At 38.1% G+C, this 25073-nt stretch overlaps 1 protein-coding gene across 8 annotated transcripts in view; it reads left to right on the forward strand.

Moving 5' to 3' along the window:
* ZDHHC14 (zDHHC palmitoyltransferase 14) overlaps positions 1-25073 on the forward strand; it is a 120227-nt gene that overhangs the window by 39196 nt on the left and 55958 nt on the right. For 5 of the 8 annotated variants that reach the window (XR_012830894.1, XM_075706630.1, XM_075706632.1 and 2 more), the window contains exon 2: positions 21222-21394. Coding sequence is in view for 7 of the 8 variants with exons in the window: in XM_075706630.1 (XP_075562745.1) it covers positions 21222-21394 (173 nt within the window). In the remaining variant the exon portion in view is untranslated. Of the gene's footprint in view, positions 1-5272; positions 5290-21221; positions 21395-25073 lie in introns of those variants that run through there. The other 3 variants (XM_075706631.1, XM_075706633.1, XM_075706636.1) reach the window with 2 other exon arrangements.

Here is a 25073-nt window from a genome sequence, read left to right on the forward strand (position 1 = left end):
TGAGTAGCTCATCCTTTGTGAGGCATCCGCTGAATGGTCTCATCATTTCTCAGCAAAGAAGGAAAACACTTTTTACTGATTTGGTTACTTGAAATAAGAGGGATGTATTCCTACTTCCTCAAATACATCATTTGCATTTTGATATCCCTGTATCTGTAGCTGAACTTCACAAACTCTCAGCAATTTAAAAAATGTGAATAGTACTTTTCTGTTAAGTAAAGAATGACAGTAACACCATTCTTTCCAGAGTAGCATATGACGATGATGATATGCTAGCTTGCTTGTTCAAAGATGCAAATAATTACACACAGTGGAAAACACACACACCTGAAAACAAACACACATGCAAGACACTGAAATACACCAAAAGTAACTGCAGCATGTGCTTTTGTAAGTTTATATCTACTTTTTAGTTCTAGTTCTGTTACAATCAATGTCATAACCTGAGTTATGGCTTCAGAATCGTCTTTCTCCAGATTTTGGGAAATGGGCTGCATTTTTGAAAAGATATTTCATGTCTCCTGAGGCAAAAGATTAACTTTTTAGAAGCTACATATTAGACATTCCAGGTACTAAAATTTGTTGAGCCCATGACTGAAATAATATGATAGGATTTCTCAATCAGATAGATAAAACTATCAAGTTAGCTTTCTTTTTCTGGTTTCAGTCATACAAATACCATTCTGAGGTTTAATTAATACTTAGATTCTGTCTAGTGCAAATCCCTTCCAATTATGTGAAATCTTTATTATAAAATTGTGTTAAAGGAAACATTTAATATGAGAAGTAAAAGATTCAGATAAGCTGACGTTCCATTTTCAAAATTTTTTACTGAAGTCCAGGTAGACTAGATGGACTGCATTTGCTTCATCTTTTTTCAGTTCATCAAAGGCAGATATTGAGTAAAACTTCATAGTTTGTTTACTTTCTATTTCTTCAGTTCTTTCATTCAAAATGCATTCTAAAGGTTTTGTTATGGTACTTAAGGCAGAGTTCTATATTTATCTGAATTGTTTTCACAAATGCAGTTATTTGCTGCTTGCTAGTCATATGGTAACATACAGCTACTTTCATAGTCTTATTAAAAAAATTGTCCTACTCAATTTCTACTTTAATGTGCTGCTTTTTTCAGTTTTCTGGATCATCAGCCCCACAGTGGAGCATGGCGCGCTCTCTGGGTTTCTCTCACATAAGATGTGGCCATTTGCATTTCTCTTCACTCTGTCTTGTTAGCCTTCTCTCCATGCATCTATTTTTGCTGTTCTGTTGTTTCTTGGAAACAGAGGCAAAACGTGTTTGGATGCTCACTTATGTTATCTTTGATTTCTATATGGCATGAATGCACACTTCTTTTCCTGTTTGGTGGGTTTTTGCAATTAAAAAAGGGTAACAAAGTTGTACTTTTTGTTCCAATTTCCTAATTCAAATGTTTATTTGAGCAGTTCTCTTTTTAAGCAAACAATTCTTGACTTCCAGCGTGTAAATATCTTGTATGTCTTCCCACAGTGTTTCTGTTGACCTTCTATTCAGCCCTGGTAACTTTCTTGAGGTGTTTATTTGTATAGTTAATTTTGGGCACCTGTTTCTCTCTGAGCCCCCATGTCCAGCTAGATAATTTTTGTGCTTTTTGACTTAAGAAATGACAAGGCCCCCTTCAGATCAAGGTTCTTGTGCTTTCCAGTTCTACTGTCTTTGTCCTTCTGAGTTGGTGGGTGGGAAGGTGTGGGGGAATACCCAATTACTGACTGTTTTATCCTTTCATCTAACTTCAGTATCTAAAAAGCTGATTCACTTTAATACCAGTTTATTTCCTATGACCGGTTCCTCTGTAAAGTCCTTCCTACTATCCAAAACCAGATTTTAATTAACATTGCTTCCTTCTTAAAGCAGTGCTTTTTGGCTGAAGAAGTCTTTGTCTATCAGGAATGCTACTGCTGGGTTTTTCTGGTCTATTTGTGAAGACAGTCTTTCCAAGATGATGAAATTTTTGTTCCATTAACCTCTATTCATCTCCCAGCCCAATTAGTGCAAACCCTTAGTAACGCTGTAAATAAAACCTTTTTAAACTATCATTTCCCTAAATGACTCTGACCAAAGCGAATTCTGCTTTATCCACAGAATCTGTATTTCTAGTTGGTAAGACATTACTAATGCACTTCAGTATCCACCTGGCTTTACTGTTGTTTTACTTTCCTGAATATCAGCTACCCTTCAGCTTTGATGTGGGTACTCCACTATCTTTTCCTGTAGTCTCTTCAACATGGTGAATTTTACGTTCTGAACCAGTATTTCTAATTTTTCACATCATGTCTTCCAGGCTTCATATATTGAAGTGCAAATGTCTGTTGTTCCTCCCTAACCTCTCCTGAAAGAGCTAGTTCAGGTTCAGTTCTTTCATGAACTGCTGCAGTGACTACAGCTTCCATCCATATCAGACCCTCTTCTCTGCTCTCCTTGTAGCTGGAGAATTTTTTAATCCTCTGCTGTGTCTGTGTATTCAACTTTGCTTAGGTGTGGAGACTAAAACTGTGCTATGACTCTCTTGGAGTCCAAGGATCCAAAATCTTCTAGGGTACTGACTTAATGCAAAAACAGGTTTAAGTTTAAGCTTGTACACACAGGGAGTTTCCGTATTTCCTACCTAATGCCTCTGTTAGGCATTTTTCCTTTGGTGTGCAGAATTACACATAAATTAGCCTAAAGTGGATTGGGCGATTTACCTATAGGGTATAAAGCCGCTTCAACTTGCTTAAAATCCTGCCTTTAATTAAGATGATGCAATGCTGAGTGCAGATGAGACCTGATTAAAATCCAAAGTGCACTTGACAGTACTTTCCATTCTGCTTTGTTAGACCAAGCAAAAAATGAGTGCCAGAAGAATTGTTACTAAAGTTGAAATAATATACAAAGCTAGTCTGAGTGTCACCTGTATAACATAAAAAAGTCATAATCTGAATATATGGGGGGTTTATGAAGCATATTTTTGTACACTTTATCAACAAGATGGCACTTGCTGGTGATTTTCACTGTGTTGACCCAATTTACTCAATATTATGTCACTTAAAATGGTAGTGGTGGTGTGCAGATAGTTGCCAGGGATACTTAAAAAAAGAATCTTGATGACAAATGATTGTCTGTCTCTTGAATGTTTGCATTTCTTCAGGGATCTTACTTTCCTTGTTTTGGAGCTCGAGGCCATACAAGGACATATATTTTTGTATGGCATTCATCATTCACTGCACTGTCGGCTCTTGTATCTGTCCCCCCCCCCCCCATTTCTGACTTTGCCATTGATTGCACAGTTACAGAGTGCGCTGCAGGGCAGAGAGGGAAATGTACTTTTCTGTCACTCAGAATTTGCTTTTGTTGGAGAAAGAAGCAGTGCTGAAAGGGACGAAAATGAAGCATTCAGTGCTGCATTGAAAATGCCTTCCCCTAAAAAAATTATTCTTCTCTCTTTATTATAGGTTTATAACACTGGGATATAGCTCTTTCCTGCCAGATTGAGACCATTTAAACTGCTAAATTATGACATCCTCCTGTATAAAGAGCCTCTCAGGTATAATAGTCTCTGTAGTTGTTTCTCTGTTGAGCAGAGGGGAATGGTCCCCTTGCTGGTGTCTGCAGTGTTGGAGCACTGAAGTATTTGTCAAGTGCTGAGGTAGGCTTGTTGCCTAAGTAGGAAGAAAAAAAGTCGTTTACATTTTTATTTGTAAGAATTGATTACCAGGATGTTTCCCTGGACAGCTGTATTGTTGCTGTCTTCTAAAAGATTCATTTCACTGTGAACGCAAGGCACTGTTGTTACGGCTGCTATCCACGTCTCATGGCTGATGTGTGCAGGGGGTAGAAAGGCAACACTCGGGACTCTTGAACACTGGTGATGGGGATTGATCTGTTCACAGGAAAGGGCTGTGAACTAAGGAAAGCTATTATCCAACAGTTACTTTTGCGGGAGGGCATTTTGGTGCTTCCCAGCTCGGATGGTCAGTAAGCTTCACTACTTACTCCGTTTGCAGTCCCCCTCCAGTGCTGCAGTGTTAATCCTTTTCCAATTCAGAGGTGTTTGTGTAATCTTAAAGATGACACTGAACGTTTGGCTTTTGGATTAGGATCATGTGATTTGTTCTGTGTTTCCTGGAGTTGATTTAATCAACTCATACAGGCATTGGGAACAAACATAGATTTGTCCAGTTTCTTAAGTAAAGTTTTCTAATAGTGAATATCAGAGAGACTGACTTGGAGATGTGCTTTTCTTGCAAATAGAAGGTGTAAAATGCCTGATGTTTGTATTCAAGATTTAAAGAAAGCAAGCAAAAAATAGAGGAAGTTGGACAATGTAGGGAATTTTTTACTCACGGAATTGTAGGGTTCTTTTATAATTTACTTAGGCCTAGAAGTCATCTAGTTATTGAAGTATTAGCGATGATGATATACTGTAATATGGAGAATATGTATCGATTCCAACAATTCAACTGTTATTCTGTCCCAAGTAGATTTCAGTTCTACTAAGTAAACTCATCTTGCAGCAAATAGTTTTCCTCGATGTCCTGGTTTCGGCTGGGATAGAGTTAATTTTCTTCCTAGCAGCAGGCATAGTGCTGTGTTTTGGATTTAGTAGGAGAAGAATGTTGATAACATGCTGATGTTTTTAGTTGTTGCTGAGTACTGCTTATGCTAGTCAAGGACTTTTTCAGCTTCCCATGCTCTGCCAGGCGCACAAGAAACTGGGAGGGGGCACAGCCAGGAGAGTTGACCCAAACTGACCAAAGGGCTATTCCATACCATATGACGTCATGCTCAGTATATAAACTGGGGGGGGGGGTGGCCAGGGAACAGCGATCGCTGCTCGGGAACTGTCTGGGTATCGGTCGTCAGGTGGTGAGCAATTGCATTGTGCATCACTTGCTTCGTGTATCATTATTATTATTATCATTATTATACTGTTACTATTAGCATTACTATTTTACTTTATTTCAATTATTAAACTGTTCTCATCTCAACCCAGGAGTGTTTCTCACTCTTACTCCTCCGATTCTCTCCCCCATCCCATCGGGGTAGGGGGAGTGAGTGAGCGGCTGCGTGGTGCTTAGTTGCTGGCTGGGGCTAAATCACAACACTTGACATGAGAGAAAATTGCAGAGTAAACAAATTTTATGTTCAATAGTGACAACTCCCATATAACACCAACATTTTTTTTCATTATCTAGGAAGAACTGCTATATAACAAAATCAACAACAAAAGAAAGTAAGGAGCAAAATGAAACTTCCCTTCTTGTTTTTACAATGGTAATGGTAGAATTTGCTTTGTAAATGTAGTTCACATCTCTGCAGATGACCCGACCTATTTCAACTTCAGTAATTACATTTTGAAGAGACTGAGTGGAATTCGGGTTTCTGTTTGAAAAAGTTTTGTCTGTAAAATTCTGTGGAGTTCAAGATTAAAACGTTCAAAGGGCTAGGTATTTTTAGGTGCTTTGGATTGTTTAGTCAGACATCTCAATTGTAATGGGCAACAAGTGTTGCTTAATAACACCTATTCATATTATCTGTAAATGTCTGTTGCTTTCCTTTAAAGTTTTTCATTAGAATATTTGATTTTTTTGCAGGATCAGTGTTTATGTAGAATACTCCAGGTATTATAGATGTAACTTACAACGTTACTGCACAGTACTTATTATATTGTCAAGTCAGTCCTATGCTATGCCTCAAATTAAATGGAGGTGTCTGATTTTTCCCTAAAAATATTTCAATGTTTTTCCCTGTTGTAGCTGTGTTTACAGTTTAACTGAAGATTATTTCAGATCTTTGAAGGCTGGTGATCAAGTATTTCTTAGCAATCTAAAATGAGAGACAGACAAATCTAAGCAATGCAAACCAAGAATTTTAAAAACAGCCAACCAACCATCTCACTTCTCTCTCTAGCACGTTTTCTGCTCTTCATTTTTTCCGGGGCAGGGCATCAGCCTGGTCTGTTTCCTCCTTCCCTGGGGGGCTGGAGGAACATTTGTGTCAGCACAAGGCAGGGGTGGAAATGACTAGGCTGGCTGAGAGGAAGAGGAGCTTCAGTTGGCACTGACCACAAAAAGTTACTCACTCTCAGCACGTTGGTGGAGGAAATTAGTTTGGTCTGTACGGGCTACTGTTACTCCTCACAGTGGCAAATAGTTAATATCTGATTGCTTCAAGGCTCAGATACTGTAATTCAGAAAGTCTAGGGCTTTTTTTTAATGAAAATACTTTCTTGGAACATGCATGTTTCTCAATATAATTTACAGAAAAAAGGAGAATGCAGGTATCTCAAGAAACTTTTTCCCCCCAGAACTTTGAAGTAGCTTCCCTAGAGTCATTGTCTAAAATGTTGACAGACATGTGCTTAGAAGAAAAACTGGAAAGAAACTATTGCTAACATATCTGTCAACATCAGGTTCCTATTAAATGTTTTTGAGAACCAGTTAAGTTCTTGTCTAAACCTGAATAGTATCATTTTATAAAACAAGATTTAAATGTATAAAGGACAAACACTATGTCTTTGTAGGAGAGGCTGAAACACTCCTGGTTCAGTATATTTTCTTAATTTTTTTCTAACAGCACTATTTTTTTAATGAGACAACTAATAATCAGCATAGTAACATATGGAGTTACTATTTTAAGTCCTCCTCCTTTTTTTTTCCCTATTGTATTATGTAAGCCAAGCTGTATATCCTGTTAGTAATTATTTGTATTTCAGTATTGCCTAGAGATTCCAGCTGATTTGCTTGCTGCGTAGTGTTTTTGTACAGTAGAGTCCAAGACCATCATCAGTGTTCATTGGCAGCAAAGAAGCCCAATAAAAATAAATAACCGGGGGGGGATTTTTATAGTCATACAGAGTTTGGCACATAATTATTCAGTCTTGATTGTGTCCTGGATAGGTGTACGCCCAAAAAAGTGGAGGGATAATGGAGAGGTGAATTGCCTTTGCTCAGGGTCACACAACAGATTCCTGGCTGATCCAGGAAGATAACTTCACCGATTCCTGGTCTCCTGTCCTATCCACTGAACTGTTTGTGACCTCTGTTGTAACAGGCTTCTCTTAGGTTGATCCATCCCCTTTTTGAGAGAAAATAAAATACTATTTCACCAACCAAAAATGAAGTCCAAAGCACACATTTGCTGTCCTTCAAGAGAGACAAAAGAAGCAAAGATGGATTTTGTGTTTAGCAACAGTTGGAGGACACAGTATTGTTTGTGCAATACTCTTTAGGTCTCCAGAGATTCTTCCCTAAGCATAGAAAGGCTGAGGAAGTGGAGGCATTGGCATAGTGTCGAAGCAGCTGCAGAGGGTTGGCTAAGCTACAAGCATCTGAGTGCAGAGTAGGTCAAAAAATAAGGAACGTTGCTTTGTTGTTTTGAAAGAATATATAGTTTTAGCTAATTTTAGCATAAGTATTATAATGTCATATACAAAATGGAGATGATTGCAATGTAGGGTAGCAATGTAGCACATTAACAACTGGTGGGTTTATGCCATGTATTTCCAAAATAGTTTCAATACTTTTTTTGTAATCTAGACACTTTCTTGTACCAGTTTGACTGTGAAAGGCCACCTCTGGCCAGTGATGCTGCAAGGGCCTTTGTTTACGCTTTTCTTAGTCTTGTTGACCTCCTTAGCATAGAGATTTCTTTTTTTTACTTTAGTCTTTTGTGAAGGAGAAATACTCCTTCAAATTATGAATTTTTAAATTGTGTTTATAGATTTAAGGTTTAATTTAGCTCTTCAGTACAGTATGAGAAGCACCTTGAGAGGTTTTTGACAAGAACAGTGTGCCAGCTTTTCAAGGAGAACAGTAAGGAAAAACAAAAGAAAGAATTCAAGTCCCTTGCTTTGGACATCGAGTAGTCAGTTAAGAAATAGTAAAAATAGAATAAAGGATTTGCTGCTGTTCAACTTTCTTTCTTGAAAACCTCAACAATTTTTTTGCCACTTTTGACTCTTCTATTTTAAAATTTTTTCATTTATTGCTCTATTGTAGTTTTTAATATAGCTGTCATTAACGTGCTTTTCTGTGTGTATTATTCTTTACGCACTGATGCTCTTGACTGTAACAATGGAGACTGGGCTTCAAGGAAACTCCTGCTTAAAAGCTAACAGTAAGAACACAGACCATTCCGTTTATAGACCGTTACACTGTACAAGGTGCACCCTTTTGTTTATCTTAATACCCAGCTAGATATTACAAGTTTTGGAACACCAAATTGTGGACTTATTCCTATGGGTGTTTTAATTATTTTTGTCACATGTGTGCACGTATGTTTCCAGAAAAGGGAGAGAAGGGGTTAATACAGTATGAATTAATAAAAGTCTCTCAAAGATTAGACTTATATTGGCACCTAGGTCCCACTGCAATTGGTGCTAATCGTGTTTCTAAATGCTGGATTTTTTTCTAGGACCTTATCCTAGTGTAGGACAGGCTTGCAGAACAAGCGTTTACATTTTTTTAGGTTACAGATTAAAATGCAGCTTAAGATGCTGTGAGTAATTATCACTGCTGTTGAGATACAGCAGAGTGTGTTCATGTTCAAACAGGGAGATCTGTGCTGTTCTGAGGACGTTCGGTGAGTTGATCGTACCCTCTGTGCAGTGCATGAGTCTGAAACACAAGCCTGGAACTCATGGTTGTCAGATGTGGACTATCACATTTTAATGGCTGTTCACTGTTCTAACAGACTGAAAAATTGCAGAGAGCTCATATCTCAGTATTTTGTCAGTGTCTGTGAGGAGTTGGACACCAATATGCATTCATAGCTATGAATTTTAATTCAGAGATAGTTGCATTAAAAATCTTTTTGGGGAATGGATGCAGTTACACTAGCAACTTGGTATTCGCCACGCTGCTTGCTATTTTGAGGTTTGTAGCTTTTCTGAATAGAAAAACTGCACTCTCTACTCTTGCATATTTACTTCTATTCCCCTCCAGCCCCAGTATTTTCTGCACGTTTTAAACAAGTTAATAGGTGGTTAGTATGTATTTGGGACATAGAGGATATTGATGTTTTGCAATCCAGGACAAAATGCCATGTTCAGAATTTTAATTACATACATTTGAAATGTGTTTCTCTCTAGATTACAAAGTGTAGGTTAGGATCATGTTTGTTATTTATAAGCCATGTAGTCTTCAGTCCTTTTTTCATCCTTTCAGCAAAATCTTATTAGAATCTTCTGTCTCCTAGTAAGAAGCTTTGACTTTGTGGACAGAATGGAAATTTATCTGACAAAGGAAAAGAATGGTTGAGTAGTGAGAATGATTTGGTTTATTAATTTAATGGGGGCTTTAAAAAATAAATAAGCATGAGTTGAATACTCAGTTCATCAAGAAGTTCAGTTGCCTGGCAGTGCTTCTGGACTTCAATTTGTGAACTTATTCACAGTGATATGATGAATTATTTGCTGTGTTCTTCATACCAGAACCTTTGAGGGTTTGATCTTCAGGCTAATGAAACACTAGGTAATATCTTATTGTTTAATGGATGTGAAAAATGAAGTTTTGTTTTCAAGTGTAAGAGGGCAAAATATTGCTCTTGGAGGAATAAGTGCACATAATGTTAAGTAAGCTTGTAATGTAAAGTTCAATGGACCTGAAATTAGATTTACAGCTGTATTTTGATTTAAGATTGCTTGCCTGACTGTGCATTCTTCTTTGGTCTTTTTTTTTTTTTCTTTCAAAGCAGAATATTGGAATAAAGAATTCTATACTTCAACAGTAAAGCAGAGTAGTTTCCTGTGCTTTGAGAGGAAAAGGATTTTTATATACCTGTGAAGAATCAAGAATCTTGTGCTCCTGGCCTGTCTTTTATTTCAAAATAGAAATTACTTACTCCACTGCAGTGTTGCATGTGTCTTTCATACACTTTGCTTTTTCACTTACTCATTGGGAGCATTAGCTTCGTGTTTATAATAGGAGCAAGATGCACCAAGGTCTCTCCTTTCTGAACACATGTACACAGAAAATGCTACAAATCGCAGTTACATTGCACCTTTACCTAGGAAAGCTACTGAAAAATGAAGCACATACCTGACATCTTCTGAACTTTGTTGTCATGTTTGTAAGGGCACGGAAAGGAAGGAGGAGGAACACGTTAGGCATTTATTCTTTCATTTAGTGCACCTATTTGAAGTAACATAACCAGCACACTTCTTATAGTTACATGTAGTTCATCTCTTTGAATGTAGCATGTTCTGCAAACCCGAAAGGCAAGCTTTTCCATGGAGAATGGACTTAATCAGAGGATAGGCTAGAAGAAAAGAGTAAAGGCTGCAGAATATTACCGAACTCTGTCGTCGTCCTGATTACAGTCTGTTCCTGTTGCCATGTGCAAAGCTGCTGATTAATCCAGGGTAGCAGCTTCTCTTCAAGTTCAGTTGCTGATATCCTCAGATAAATCGGGACACTGCCGGGGTGTTGGTAAAGGCTGCCGCTCCCCTCTGGTACCGTAGCAGAAGGAGCGTGTGCGTTTGGAGCTGGCAGAAGGGCCCGGACAGCCTCTGTTCCCTGGTGATCAGAATCCGGCCAGGACAGAGCCTGAGGAACTTGGGAGGGACTAGTCAAAGGCAGCAGCAAACCTGGCTGAAGACAGAACATCAGGGTAAAAGGTGGGGCTCATGATATTGCTTGAAGGACTTTGTGAAATAGGTTACACATCAGCAATTTACATTTAGAGGTGGTGCACTACAGAGATATAGGATGTAGCATGTTATGCCAGTGTATGCAGCCAGTTGCTTTTTTTGTTGGATAGTGGTCCTGTAGTGGTGGTTCATTTGTTGCTACAATCCTGGTTTTGTTTTAGCTTCTGTGCAATTGTTTTATGTGTTCAAAAGATTTCCATTTCTATTTAACTTCATGCCCTGCTAGTTTTCTGTTTGTGCAAAAGTGCCGAAGTGCAGACCAGCAGTTGGAGCGGCATTTGCATGGTTGAGTGTGTCTGGGAGAATTGTTTACATGTCAGCGTCTGAAACTGGGAGGAGGACAGCAGAACATGTTTGACAATGGAAAGACGGAGAACAAATCTTGTGTTGCAATTCCTTAGAGTATATTCTGGGAACAATGAAGTAACAGCTTTGCTCTGATTTTCATGGCTGGCTTGCCTTAGGGAGAGAGATCACGTTATTCCACTTGCAAAATCATCTACTAGATGTCTGTATAAATAGCGGCAAAAGAAATGCTCTTTCATTGGGGCTTGGGATCGTATCATATAGGCGATAACAAGTTGCATAATTAAAATGTTAGAAGAAAAAAAGTTTGGAATTTAGAGTTACAATGGATGTAATAAAGACCTTCTTTGCTTCACCTTCTTGTGAGACTTTTTTCAAAGTTTTGGCAGTCTGACAAAATTAGACAGATGTTAAATTGAAGAAGTAAATTATACTTTCAGAAGAAAGGTAGCAGTAATACCCTGTGTTCGTTATTCTCCCCTACCTGAAATCCTGGTTCAATTTACATTAAAATTTGCAGTTTGTGGTAATTACTGAACAAAATTTCAGTTTACTGCAACAAAATTACTGAACTCAATTGGGAAAAGGCTTGAAAATTTTAATGAAATAGTAGAAAGCAAAAACTGCATATGACAATTTAAAACTAAGTGGGAATTTTAAATAAAATATTTTTAAGAAACAATGTAAAATCTGGGCATTTCTTAACACGGATTATTTTCATCTTTTGGTTTTTAATTTTCAAAGTAACATTTCTGTTATAACTTCCTTTAATTGTATTTTTCTGTAATACATGTTTCTTGATGTAGTTGGCTTAAGAGAAAATATGCTGGAATATGTTTTCCTTATTTAAACAGGTGATTTAAATCCTAGAATTGATGTATGGTAGAAATAACTTTTGATGAATTATTCATCATTATTCAGGAAGGGAATATGGAATTAATAATTTCAGTCAGTGGCCTTTCTCAAGAGGAAAGTGCCTGCGCATGATATATTTGTGGAAGTGCAGAGAAAAGCATAATACGATAAAGCCACTGATTTTCAATTTGAACATGATTATCTAGGTTTGATAAGTATTTAACATAAAAATGTATACAGAGCATTTTAGATGCCTTCGGGGAGGAAAAAAAAAAAAAAGGAAAAAGTCAGACAGAAGTATTTCAGTATTCAAACAGTGCAATCTTTTCTGTACACACCCCTGAAGGTAACTAAATGCTATGACATTGCTAACTGGTGATTCAGAAGCAATCTTTCATTGTAGGGTATTTCTTAAACTTTTAATGCCTGGACTTGCATGACTTGCACCCAAATCACCCTTCTAATGCAAAACAGTAAAAGGCTGTTCCTAGTTGTTTAAATTAACATTTCTAACCAAAGTATTTGTAGTGGTAATGCCTTCTGTGTAGATGAAGCACCATGTGCTTTATTTTTTTCCATGAAATAAAAGATTTGCCTGAAGCTGGTCTTGCAATTTGTTTATATTTAAACTGACTCATTTTTAGATATGGAGAGCTGGCACTGCTTTAGCATGATGTATGCCAATTAGTTGTCGGGGTTTTCTTAATCTGAAGTAGCCTGCAGAATGCCAGTCTGTTTGTCCAGTGAATGCTTAGTGTGGGATAAGAGAATTCCGGTGATACTGTGAGGAGGCAGTAGGAAAAAACAAAGGATGCCATTTCAGGTAAAACTCTCCCAACGCTTGTGGAGACCCACGCCTGTGAAGTTACTACAAACAAGCCTCTCGGGTCTTTGAGGAGGGTGATCAAGTTGCTGAATCGCTACTGCTCAGCTCTGCTTCTTTTGGGGAACAGGAGGCTAAACTGTCTTGGTTTTATGCTCCTCCTTGCTTTATGTTCCCAGCTGCTTTATTTATAACCATGTGATGTACACTTTTGATATGTAGTGTGGGCAGGATCATCAGTTCTCCACTTTTTTGTAAGTAAAGGAGCCCCAGAAAATGCTGTATCTGTGAAGCTTAGCTCTGTTTTTCAATGGAAAGAGCAAGGCTTGTATTGTAGTCGGTTCCACTGAGAAGTTAAGGTTTTAATGTTTTTCCCCTGTATTTTAGAATAAAGTTCATTTGTGGGTTGTATTCATAAGTCTTCCAATATGAAGAATTGTGGAGGGGAAAAAGACACAGTAAAAAAAAAAAAAAAAAAAATAGATCTATATAAGACACTGCATCTACTATTCCTAACCTCTTATGACTATGGGTAGGATTTCATTTTATGGCTAAGTCCACACAGCAGTTGAATGCCTCTGGAATGACAGTTCAACTTCGTCCTGCCCTCTGTGTGTTCCTACCTGTTCGCTGGCACTCATTGCATCATACAGTGAGTGAAGTTGTTCAGGAAACTGATCTAACAGAAAATGAATGTTTTTTTCAGAAAAGGGAACAGGTTGAGAGCAGTTCCTCTGTTTTAACTCAGTGTTAGCCAGCTCACTTGTACTTACAGAAGGGAAGTGACAGTAGAGTGTGGCCCGGGGTAGGGATTGCATTGACAGGCCTTTGCCTTTTAGCAAGAGCTAGGCTTTACATCCAGCCTTTAGACCTTATAAATTGTGCAGGGCGAACACAAAATACTGCTCATTGGAAGCTTGGAGTCTACTATCTGGCAGCAGCTTATTTGTGTATGTTTCAATTTCCAGACAATCCTGTGGAAAATCACCTAGAAGCTCATGCTCCTTCAGGGACTTGCGTTTGTGGCATAAGGCACTTCTGCTTGTTTTGTCCCAGTTTTCATTTCTGTTCATAAGTACTTGGGATTAACCTGATGGTTTAGTTATAAAATCACACAACAGGAAATAATAAGAAATAATAAGGAAGTAATACAAAGCATAACAGGAAAGAAAGTGTTCTATATGAGCTGTTTAAAAGAAATCCTGAGTTTGTGCATCTAGTGGAATTCGTTAATCGGTAGTCTTTCGCTGTGGAAACCAGACCTTACGTAGTATGCAAACCCGGAGAATTAAAGTAAAATATATTTTTTTAGCTTTTCAAGGAAGTAATTAGTCAGCAAACAGAAATTGCAATAAAGCAATTTGCTGCATAGTTGGAAGCTATGACTTTTCTGAGTTTGTCTTTTGAGGATACATCATACTTGTGTTGACCTTTCATAAAGAAACTGATTATTTGGTAAGACTCAGGCTCTTAGTGTATAGTTTGTTAGATATTTCCCGTTTTCTTACTACCTTGCTTGGAAATTTCTGGCCAACAGTTGATGCAATGAGAATTTTAGAAATTGTGTTTTGTAAAACAAAGAAGTTCCTTCTCTGTATAACAAAACAAAATTTAGTTGCCCTTGTAGAATCTTCAGTAACCACATCTGTTTTGCAGACAGGTTCTTTTTGCATTATGCATTTTATCTATTCCTGCTTTGAAGTTTGACAGTGGATCATTAGAGTTAATTCATGTAGCAATAAAAATTGGGAGGTCATGAAAGGCTATTACTTTGTTGCATATCTGCTGCATGAAACCCTTAAGATCTTTACTTGTAGGAGGGAGTTTGTGGTTATCTTATACAATGTCATAATCAACACTGCTTGCTTAGCTTCATCTGCACTCCTACATCCAAATCCAGCTAGTGTAGATACAATTTCAATGATAATGCGCTACAATTTATGCCCTAGTTGTTTTTTTAAAATATTTTGGAATTCTGCTCCTATTGGGTAAAAATGTACAAATTTGTCATCTGATTTTAGATGCCGAAAGTTGTGCCACTGATGCAGTATGTAAGCCAGATTCAAATACACATTTTTTTCCTGAAATATTAAGTAACCTAGTTAGATACTTGTCTGTCCTGCAACTTCTCTTGAAGTGAAGGGGCCAAGCTGAACTGTGCTGATTTAATACAGTCACCTGATCTGGTTAAAGCTGTCCCTGCTCACTGCAGGGGGCTGGGCTAGATGGCCTCTAAAGGTCCCTTCCAACCCAAAGCATTCTATGATTCGATGAATTTAATGGAGTCAGTGCTGCTAGGACTTCCACTGAACACTTGCTGGTTTGAGCAGGGGAGAGAGAGGTCCCTGCAGTCTTTCATTCTTGGTAATTGCTCATGTGTTTTGACATCAGCTTTAAAGACCAAACTGTGTCAAGTTTTCATGTGAAACTTTGAAGACTGGTTGTTGAGCTTTTGCTGTTCAGGGTAACGTTAAGCTAATTTTATTTTGTACTAGGTTTGAGAGAACTTCTAAAGTACTTAATTGATTAGGTTGAAGGATGATGCTGTTCTGTAATCTGTGTGATTTCATCACATTAATCTTCTTTGGTTTAAGTAATAATTTCCAAGTACTGGTAGAGGCTGGGACACTTATGTACACAATATAATTACTATTATTCTCTATGTGTTCCCACTTAAAAATTATTTTAAAATAGAATTAAAATTAAGTGAAGTTACCCCTAAGCATCATAACAAATGCAGAAAAAAGTAAGATGTGTCCAGTACCATAAAATACAGAATAAACTAGTAAAGCATTCAAGCAAGGCTAAATGCTTCTTGTCTGAAACCATTCAATAAATCTGCATTTATGATTAGGGTATAATATTTTAGATTATTAAACTGAGGAGGAAGTAATATTCTGCCTATTTCTTCCCTTCCTGCTGTCATTCTGCCTTTTTTTTGTTAGCTGTTTTGTGTTCCATAGTCTTCGCAAGTTTGCAGCATTCCAGAGTTCCTGGATTTGAAATGAAACAAGTATTAGAAGAGTGATTTTTGTCTTGTATTTGATGAAATGAGTTTCTGAAACTGATTGACCATTCTGAAACGAGAGAGTGTATGATGTTAAAAAATAGTTCAAAACACAAAAAAGAATAATGAAATAAATCCATTTCTTTAAAAGCAAATTTCAAATCCCATCGAAATCAGTCTGTGATTTCCTCAATATCTCTTGAAAATTCTAATAAATTTTAAAGGCTGTACAGCAGAATCAGGCAGATGTAGGAAACTAATGCAGAACTTCCCTAGCTAATCTTATTAGGCATTTCATGTAACATTGGACTAATCTGTACTCAAATTACATCACATTTTCTGTGTGTCAACAGCATGCTTGTGAAGAATTAACCATTAACTGGTTGAGGCCCTGCAAGTTGTTTCCTATTGTAACTTTTTTCTTGTGTCAGACCTTTCTTAAGAGTTTCTTCACCTTAACTTTAAAATAAGGTCTTCTCAAAGAGGTAGTTGTAGGATGCTGGGATTTGGGGGTGGGGGTACATGTGGAAACATGACCATCCCAAAAAATACTGACTGAGGAGCTGATACATTCAACCATTCTTTGGTCTTATTTTTCTTCTAGCCTTTAAATTAGGTATGTATTATTTTCTGTGGCATTGTTTTCTCTGTAGCTACAGCTATACAGTTGAAAAATTTATACCATGCTTTTTACAGTTCTGAGTGTATTAAAACTGTGTTTTAATATCATAGGTGCAGTACCTTTGAAGTCATCTGTAGCAGGTTGAAGCCTGCATTGTATGTGAGAATTCACTGTGCAGTCTTTGAAAGTGCTTCTGTGATTCCTTTTATACCTCCTTATACTTTGCCAACGCTTTTTCTAATAGCAATATGAAATGTAATGTTCTCTAGTTGAGATTCTGCTGGAAAACAAGTAAAAGGAGGCAACCCTTCAAACCCTACAACAATGAAATTATTACACTCTGATCATTCTCTTTGTCCTGCTTGTCTTCCTACAGTTTTTGTCAGGCAGCAGCCTTCAAGGTTCTTGCTGTGCCCTCATGTTTTGCCCATCCTTGCATCTTCCACTGTCTGTGTTGTGGTCTACATGCATGTCTTTGGCTGCTTTCTTTGAACTGGTAACTTGTCATTAGAAAAGTAAATTATAAGCCATTTCTGTTGTTCTAGCCCAGAGTCTTGATTTGCCTTTAATCTATCTATATGGGTTATTCTGTTGCCATTTCTAAATTGACAGAGGTCCAGGTTAGAATGTGGTTTCACAGGAGGCGGTGGTCAGAATGAAAACCTTACTGACAGCTGCTGAAATGAAGGTCTCCTCCTTCTGTCCCAGTTTCCCTCTCCCTCTAGTTTTTGTGTGTGCTTCTGTCTCTCTTGCCTCATGCTAATATCAGTGCTCCTTTCCAAGTGCGTATTGGATTTGTCAAAGAGGCTGTATTTGTTATTAATGTTTTTTTGTAACTACAGGGTTAGCTTCTCTCCAAGGTAGACTCTCCAAAATTATCCCTACTGGATAGATTTGTCATTTACTGTATTTCCCCATCAGCGAATAACAACAACTGTCAATGAACTGTTCAGGAAAGCCTTCATCTTTCCAGGAAAGGCTTAAGGAGGCTTCTTTTTTTTTTTCCTCCACTTTTCTAATAAAAGAGCTTGAAAGTTGTAGGACTCTCACTGTGTGTGCTCTTCAGTACACTTACTACATGTGTTTTTCTGCTGATCTCAGTAGCCACAGGGAGCATGGTTACACAGTTTAGAGGGCTGCTGGGTGGTAAGAATTACTTTTGTTGTTCTCCTGCATCCTTCGTTCACAGGGGTGATACTGATAATTATCTCTTAAATGTCAGTGTGTTTTTATTTTTATCTAGCTGTGACAGACTAGTCTTCCAGCAGATTTTATTTCCCTCCTACACTCATGCAAACTTTCACATAATGCTTCAAAAAAGCAGCTGAGAAGCCAAGCAGAAAGCAGGGCTGATTTGTATAAAGCCCCTCTATTAATTAAATGAAAACTTCAGGTTGTGTTACTGGTTGCTACGTGCAAATCCAAACATTGTTCTCTGAAGAAGCTGTTTCAACAATAACAATTTCTAGTGGGATCTATGGTCAAGTAATACTTCCAAAAAAATGTGTTTTCTGGGGTGGACCCAATCAGTACTTGCTCTGTGCTATCATTGCAGGTACCAGTTAAGAACAATTGTTCTGCTGTGTCTAAGATGTAAACTGAGGATATCGGTTCATATCTAGTAGTTACCAAGTGCTGATTTAAAAAAGTTTGTCACTACTTGCTCTGCAGGTGTGTATAGGACAGAGATTTGTTCTGGAGCTCTGTGCTGCTTTATCGTAAGTGGTGCTGCAGATGGACAGTCCTCTGTGCAGAGAGTTCCTCTGCCTGAAAGTTCTGAAATTTGCTGTCAGGAAATACCTGCTGAAAATACCATCCAGAAAATATATTTCTTGTAATATCTGAGGAAAGCCGATGCCTAAAGTGATACAAACTCAATTGAAGCAAATTAATTAAAGGATTTGAGCAAATATTAGGAATAATCTTTTTCTCTGTACAGTATTTGACAATTCCAGAAGTTGTAACACTAAAATTGTTTAAAATAATATTGACTTAACATAGCAGTATTAATGCATTTGTTGTATAAGCATGCAAAATATAAATTGTATAAATATGCAAGTGTATTTCTATAGATGTATTAACAGTTTTGAGCTAAAATCCACATTTTTAATTTGAAGCTACTTTTAGTGGATTTTTTAATAACCCAGGAGGTACTATGATTTTTTTCCCCTTTTTTTCCATACAGACATGAAGAAAAAGATGGTCTATTTAAATTTAATTGACAGGAACTTTAAAAATTAATTGGGCCTTTCTAAAGGATAGATATCACTGAGCTCTCTGCAGGCCAATGTGATATTATATGGTCTGTTGGTATGCAAGTCAGAGTGGATTGAATGGTCCTGCCTAGGCTTACTGTCTGAATGTCTGTAAGGACTGGTTTCTCAGTTTGAAATAATTTCTGAATTGGTGGAGCATTAGTTGGGTATTGTTGCCAAAGATGACATGTTCAGTCTTTTCTACATTATTACTGAAGTAATTCTAAGTCAAAGTTGATAAAATACAGGGTGTTATACACTGAAAACACCTTCAGGTGAAGCATGTTACCTTACACTTGCCCTGTGGTAAAGAGTGTGCAGGGCTTCAAGAGTGGTTTTTTTCACTGCAGATGGACTTGATTCAGCAGGGCAGAGATAGACATTTTTGTGCTTTTTTTACTATAACGAAGTCATCGCTTTTCGGCAATGCAAGACTTTCTCAGTATTTCAGCACAGGAATTTGTTCTTTCTACCAATTCCCTATTAAATTATTGTTAAAACAAAACATGTCACTCTAATGATGGCTGTTCAGTTTCCATTCTTTGAGTATCACTGAGAATTTGAGATTTAAGTTGTGTAGGTAGACGCCATTACTGTTTCTGCATTGGCACCTGTCTAAATTGTATTGCACCTACTGTGCTGCTGTGAGATTATCTCATGGTACCTTTCGCACACATACAGCTCTTGTTTGGTCAACAGACTTCATCACAGTTGCAATTTCTTTGGTATGTGTAATGAATAATGCAACAGAAGAATAATAGCACTGTACTATATTTAGTGTTCATTAATGTACATGTTCTCTCTAATCCTTTAAAAAATATGTTCTTGCAGCCTATTTGTACTCTTTTCTGAGCATATTACAGTGGTTTTGATTACTGAAATCCTTTGTGGCAAGAAAGAAATTGAGCAGTAGGACGTTTATGTGGTAAAAAAAGCTTCTCTTTGGTTGTTCATTCTGACTGACTTCTCTGACATGAAGGGAGCAAGGCATATATCTACCAGCTGTCTTGCTGCTGCTTCCTTTAGTTGGCACTGATTTCATAAATCTGGGTCTTTGACAGACATTTTTTAAAAGTGTGCATTTGAAGTATGTTTCCTAGTATTTAAACAGTCTATTCATTACATGAAACTACACTATCTCTTGCCCCTCGCCTTTTTTATACCTGGTTGTCTTTTTAATCTTTCATAACTTGTTACATCTGCAATATTACATTCATGTAGGATGAAAGATGAATTCCACTCATAGTGATGGTATGATGCGCCGTGTAATGCGTTTGGACTCATCACATCTGTGAAACCCACGGTGTTCAATGAAACAGCCAAGTACATTTAACAGGATTATGCAGGGAGATAAATGCTTGGTACATGGTAGCTGGTATGAAAAGTGTTTCCATTCTCTCCCCATCCTGTCAGCAGAAGTGATGGACAGTGAAGCTGACATTGTCATCACTTGGTCAGAGTTAACATTCCAGTGAGGTTAACTGACTTGCAGTGCAAAAGCTCACGTGTCTGAATTGTCATTTAAGGCAGTCAGCAGAAACAGGGAAGACGATGTTAATTAGACTTGATTGATACCTGGAAGCTTTAGATGAAGCCTTAAGGCCCAGAACTTGGTTTCCGGCTTGTGTTGGTTTTAGGCTTATTTTATGACTTCTTACGCAGACATTAGAAATGCATGAAGCCATCTCTGTGTTTTACCCACCCCTACTTAATGTAAGAGCTATGAACAGACTCTTCAGCCTGTGTGTTTTCTAAGATGATCCTGCAATGCTTATTGTATGACTCAGATTAATGGGCATGGTATACTATGTAACGTCTAAGTGTTCATATCCCTTCTTTTTGCACAACTGTGAAGAGATAATTATATTTGTGTGTTGTTTAGATTCCAGTGCTTCTGTCCATTTTGATTTTATTACATGTGAAGCATAAAGGAAAACTTGCTAAAACCATGATCCAATCTTAAGCCCTGCATGTATATTGTAAACCTGGTAACCACAGAGCCTTTTTTTGTGCTGGTAAAGGGCTGTTGACATTGTCCTAGACCCCCCTGGATTATTTGTTTCCAGGTGTGTTGCACCGTTATTTGCACTTGTCTTCCTTTGCAAATGAGTAAACAAGCTTACCAAGTTACAAGAAATAGATTAAGGAAGAGAATCAGTAGTGGTGTTATAATATTGATATATACCAAGGCTATTAAAGGAATGCATCACAGGTGTAAGTTCTTGAGCACCATCTTTGTGATGGACAATAAATTTATTTTACAGACTTAATTAAATTTTTCAGTGTGGCTTATTTCATCATGTTATGTGCTTTGCTTTTTATTGCTGAGTATCTTCAGGTTATTCCCCCCCCCCCCTTTACTTTATATAAGTGGGCAGTAGATGAACAAATATATGAGCTTATAATATCCTGTAATAAAAATATTTTCTTACATAAATGAGTATTGCACATTAGTGAGGTCATTATTATGCTGTTTGGACCTTTATTGTATTAAACAGATTATGAGAAATTTCAGAAGTGTCATGAGCTCATAAACAGAAATTTCAGCTTCAGTAAAGGTTCCAAGACAAGTAATGTGTCAATAGAAGAAAGTGAATTCTTCATATGGTTTTATAATGGTGAACAGTTTTTGAGAGCAAGTTGTACTATGTGTTATTGATTATGTTTAATCTTCTTTCTGTTTCCAGTTGTCCATATTTGTCAGAGAAGATTACACCTGCTATACCTGCAATCGGTGGGATTCTTTTCTTTTTCGTGATGGGGACCCTGCTGCGTACTAGTTTCAGTGATCCTGGTGTCCTCCCACGCGCAACACCAGATGAAGCAGCAGATCTAGAGAGACAAATAGGTAACACTGAAGGTCTGTTGTCTCTTCGCTTTCCTCCCAAGGGTGCATGTACTGTGTGAAGGCCGTGTGCTGCTCTGCTCATGGGAGGATTTACTCCTATCTTGCCACAGTAATTGTTCGGGAGTTGTAATATCTGATGACATTGCAGTGATTCCTGTGGAAAGATGGTGGATCAGTTCTTCACCGAGAAAGTTAGTAAGCAAAATCTTGGCCCTGGAGAGTGATAGTTATTATTGTAAATACTTTTCAGCAAGTATGGTTCAAGACTTTCCGTGGTGCACAAGAGAATACCTTCTAAAGTGTTTTTGGCAAGAAAGCTGATATTGCAAAGGTTCTACAATTGTGCATCTTTTAAAGTAATATACCCTCAGAGTTTAACTGAATTTAATTATGTTGTTATTTATGTTGTGAAAGAGTGAGATAAATCTCTGTTAATGTTCAGTCTCATAAGTTGATGCAGTCTTGGGAAGGTTTTTTTCAGTAACAGTAATAAAATGTTATTATTTTTTATCTGTGTAAAGCCAGCACAATTAAAGGAGATTGAACTAGACTTTAATCAGCCTCATTTATCAAGATGATTGTTAACTAAATTCTGATTGTGGAATTTCTACAGCTACAAATACACTCAATAGCTAAAATGTGCTACCTGGATAAGAAAACACAGGATGAATTTGCGTAGCTGCTTCACAAACAGTGGTTTTGTTTGCTTATTTTTCAGTAAGCTACTAAAGCTTACTAAAGGCTACTATATCTGCTTTGATATGATAGTCAATGGAAGTCCCATGTTCTGAAACAATTTCAGAGGAACAGTCACTCATATAATTGAAAAGACAGATAACAGGCTTATGCAAGCACAGGAGAAATACCTGCAAGGTCCTTGATGTTTAATACTATAGTACAGTCTTAGGCTTTGTTTACTGTTGCAAAGAATTTAGTGCAGTAGAAGCAATTGAGTGCACTAAAGCTGTTGTTGCAGATGCTTCTGCATCTATGCAGTGTGAATTTGAGGGGTTTACATCAGACTAGGTTTTGTCTGGTTCTCATAGACTATATGTTAAGACTCTTATGCCATGTTATGGGGTAGAGTTCATTTGGTGTACACATGGAGCAGAAGTTCTGGTTTAGTTTCCCCAGAAAGCAAATGTAGTTTGTATGCACCAAAATAACACTGTGAACCATACCAGTAAGTGGGAATGATAGAATTCATGTCAAAATAGCGAAGTGTTAACAACAGTATGGCATTAGATTCCTCTTACTTAGCTGTTAAGAGACAGTAAGTGCATCATGAAATTATGTCTTCCACTTAAGAGATCTGTTGGACAAAGAAATATTGTTAAGGTAAAACAAAAAATGTATCGACTTATATTCACTATTTAGGCCTTTATGAGCCTTTAGCAGAGGAAAGGTAACAAGTTTGTTTTTAGATACATGCATGCATGCTTTAGTGGTTGTTTGAATCTAATGGTTTCATTGTGACTAAAAAAATCTTGTCTGAAGGGCTCAGTTTCAGAAAACTGCTGTTGGAGGAAGAAGAATGGTTTTATTTTCTAGAAACATGCACATTATCTTTGGTATGGATTATTTTAGGAAGCAGGAGGATTTCAAAATATAGCGATGACTATATTGATCGTTACTACACTGAGAGAATTTTCTTTCACCAGATTTGGAAGGTCCTGACCACAGCTGTTGTCGTGGTTTAGCCCCAGCCAGCAACTAAGCACCACGCAGCCGCTCGCTCACTCCCCCTACCCCGATGGGATGGGGGAGAGAATTGGAGGAGTAAGAGTGAGAAACACTCCTGGGCTGAGATAAGAACAGTTTAATAATTGAAATAAAGTAAAATAGTAATGCTAATAGTAACAGTATAATAATGATAATAATAATAATGATACACGAAGCAAGTGATGCACAATGCAATTGCTCACCACCCGCCGACCGATACCCAGACAGTTCCCGAGCAGCGATCGCTGCTCCCCGGCCAACCCCCCCCAGTTTATATACTGAGCATGACATCATATGGTATGGAATAGCCCTTTGGTCAGTTTGGATCAACTATTCTGGCTGTGCCCCCTCCCAGTTTCTTGTGCCCCTGGCAGAGCATGGGAAGCTGAAAAAGTCCTTGACTAGCATAAGCAGTACTCAGCAACAACTAAAAACATCAGCCTGTTATCAACATTCTTCTCCTACTAAATCCAAAACACAGCACTATGCCTGCTGCTAGGAAGAAAATTAACTCTATCCCAGCCGAAACCAGGACAGTATCCACCCCTTATTCTATACCATCTACGTCATGCACAGGCCCTCCCCTTTCCAATGTGTTCCAATTAATCACCACCCCTTTCCCTATCTTGATATACACACAGATATCATTCCCTTCGTCTATGGCCCATCCCTCTAAAATGTCCATTGAGTTCATTTAGCCCATGACTTTGGGTTCCATCTGTCATCACAGTCTTTCAGAGCAGGAGAGGTGGTGTGCAGTGTTGGACTGTTGCATGCTGAAGTCAGTTCTCATTCCAACATGGTTTCATCAAAGTTCATTTTCCTTAGGCTGGGCAATTCTTACTGCAATACCATTGATGCGGCATATAGCAATCATAATATATAGTATTATATACTTAATATTAACCTACTATATTATTATATTAACATGCAGTTAAGAGATAACATATAGTTAAGAGATAACATACAGTATTATAAAGCAATTAATATTATACAATTCAGTTCATTGGCTATTTTCACCCAAAATCAAATTCCCTTGAGGTACACATTGGGCTTCCCCATCCTTTCGCATCACCCACCAAGTGCACCCAGGTCCTTGAGCAAAAGCAATCCCACGAATGGGTTTGCCTTTGCCAGAGGGGGAAGTAACCCAGACTGTCTTCCCCAGCATATTTTTCATGTGCACTACAGGAACTTTATCTCCTTCTACAGTACGTAAAAGTTTTGATTGGGCAGGGCCAGCTCGATTGGCAGATCCCCTGGTGTTGACTAACCAGGTGGCTTTTGCTAAATGCGTATCCCAATGTTTAAACGTCCCACCACCCATTGCTCTCAGGGTAGTCTTTAACAATCCATTGTATCGCTCAATTTTCCCGGAGGCTGGTGCATGGTAAGGGATGTGATACACCCACTCAATGCCGTGCTCTTTGGCCCAGGTGTCTATGAGGTTGTTTCGGAAATGAGTCCCGTTGTCTGACTCAATTCTTTCTGGGGTGCCATGTCGCCACAGGACTTGCTTTTCAAGGCCCAGGATGGTGTTCCGGGCGGTGGCATGGGGCACGGGATATGTTTCCAGCCATCCAGTGGTTGCTTCCACCATGGTGAGCACATAGCGCTTGCCCTGGCGGGTCTGTGGGAGCGTGATGTAATCAACCTGCCAGGCCTCCCCATATTTATATTTCAGCCATCGTTCACTATACCCAGGGGGCTTGAACTGCTTGGCTTGCTTGATTGCAGCGCATGTTTCACACTCATGAATAACCTGTGCAATACTGTCCATAGTTAAGTCCACCCCTCGATCACGAGCCCATTTATACGTTGCATCCCTTCCTTGATGGCCTGAGGCATCATGGGCCCACCGAGCTATAAATAATTCACCCTTATGTTGCCAGTCCAAATCCACCTGAGCCACTTCAATCTTAGCAGCCTGATCTACTTGCTGGTTGTTTTGATGTTCTTCAGTGGCCCG

The sequence above is a fragment of the Pelecanus crispus genome, chromosome 3 (genome assembly GCF_030463565.1).
Source record: "Pelecanus crispus isolate bPelCri1 chromosome 3, bPelCri1.pri, whole genome shotgun sequence".
Classification (NCBI taxonomy): domain Eukaryota; kingdom Metazoa; phylum Chordata; class Aves; order Pelecaniformes; family Pelecanidae; genus Pelecanus; species Pelecanus crispus.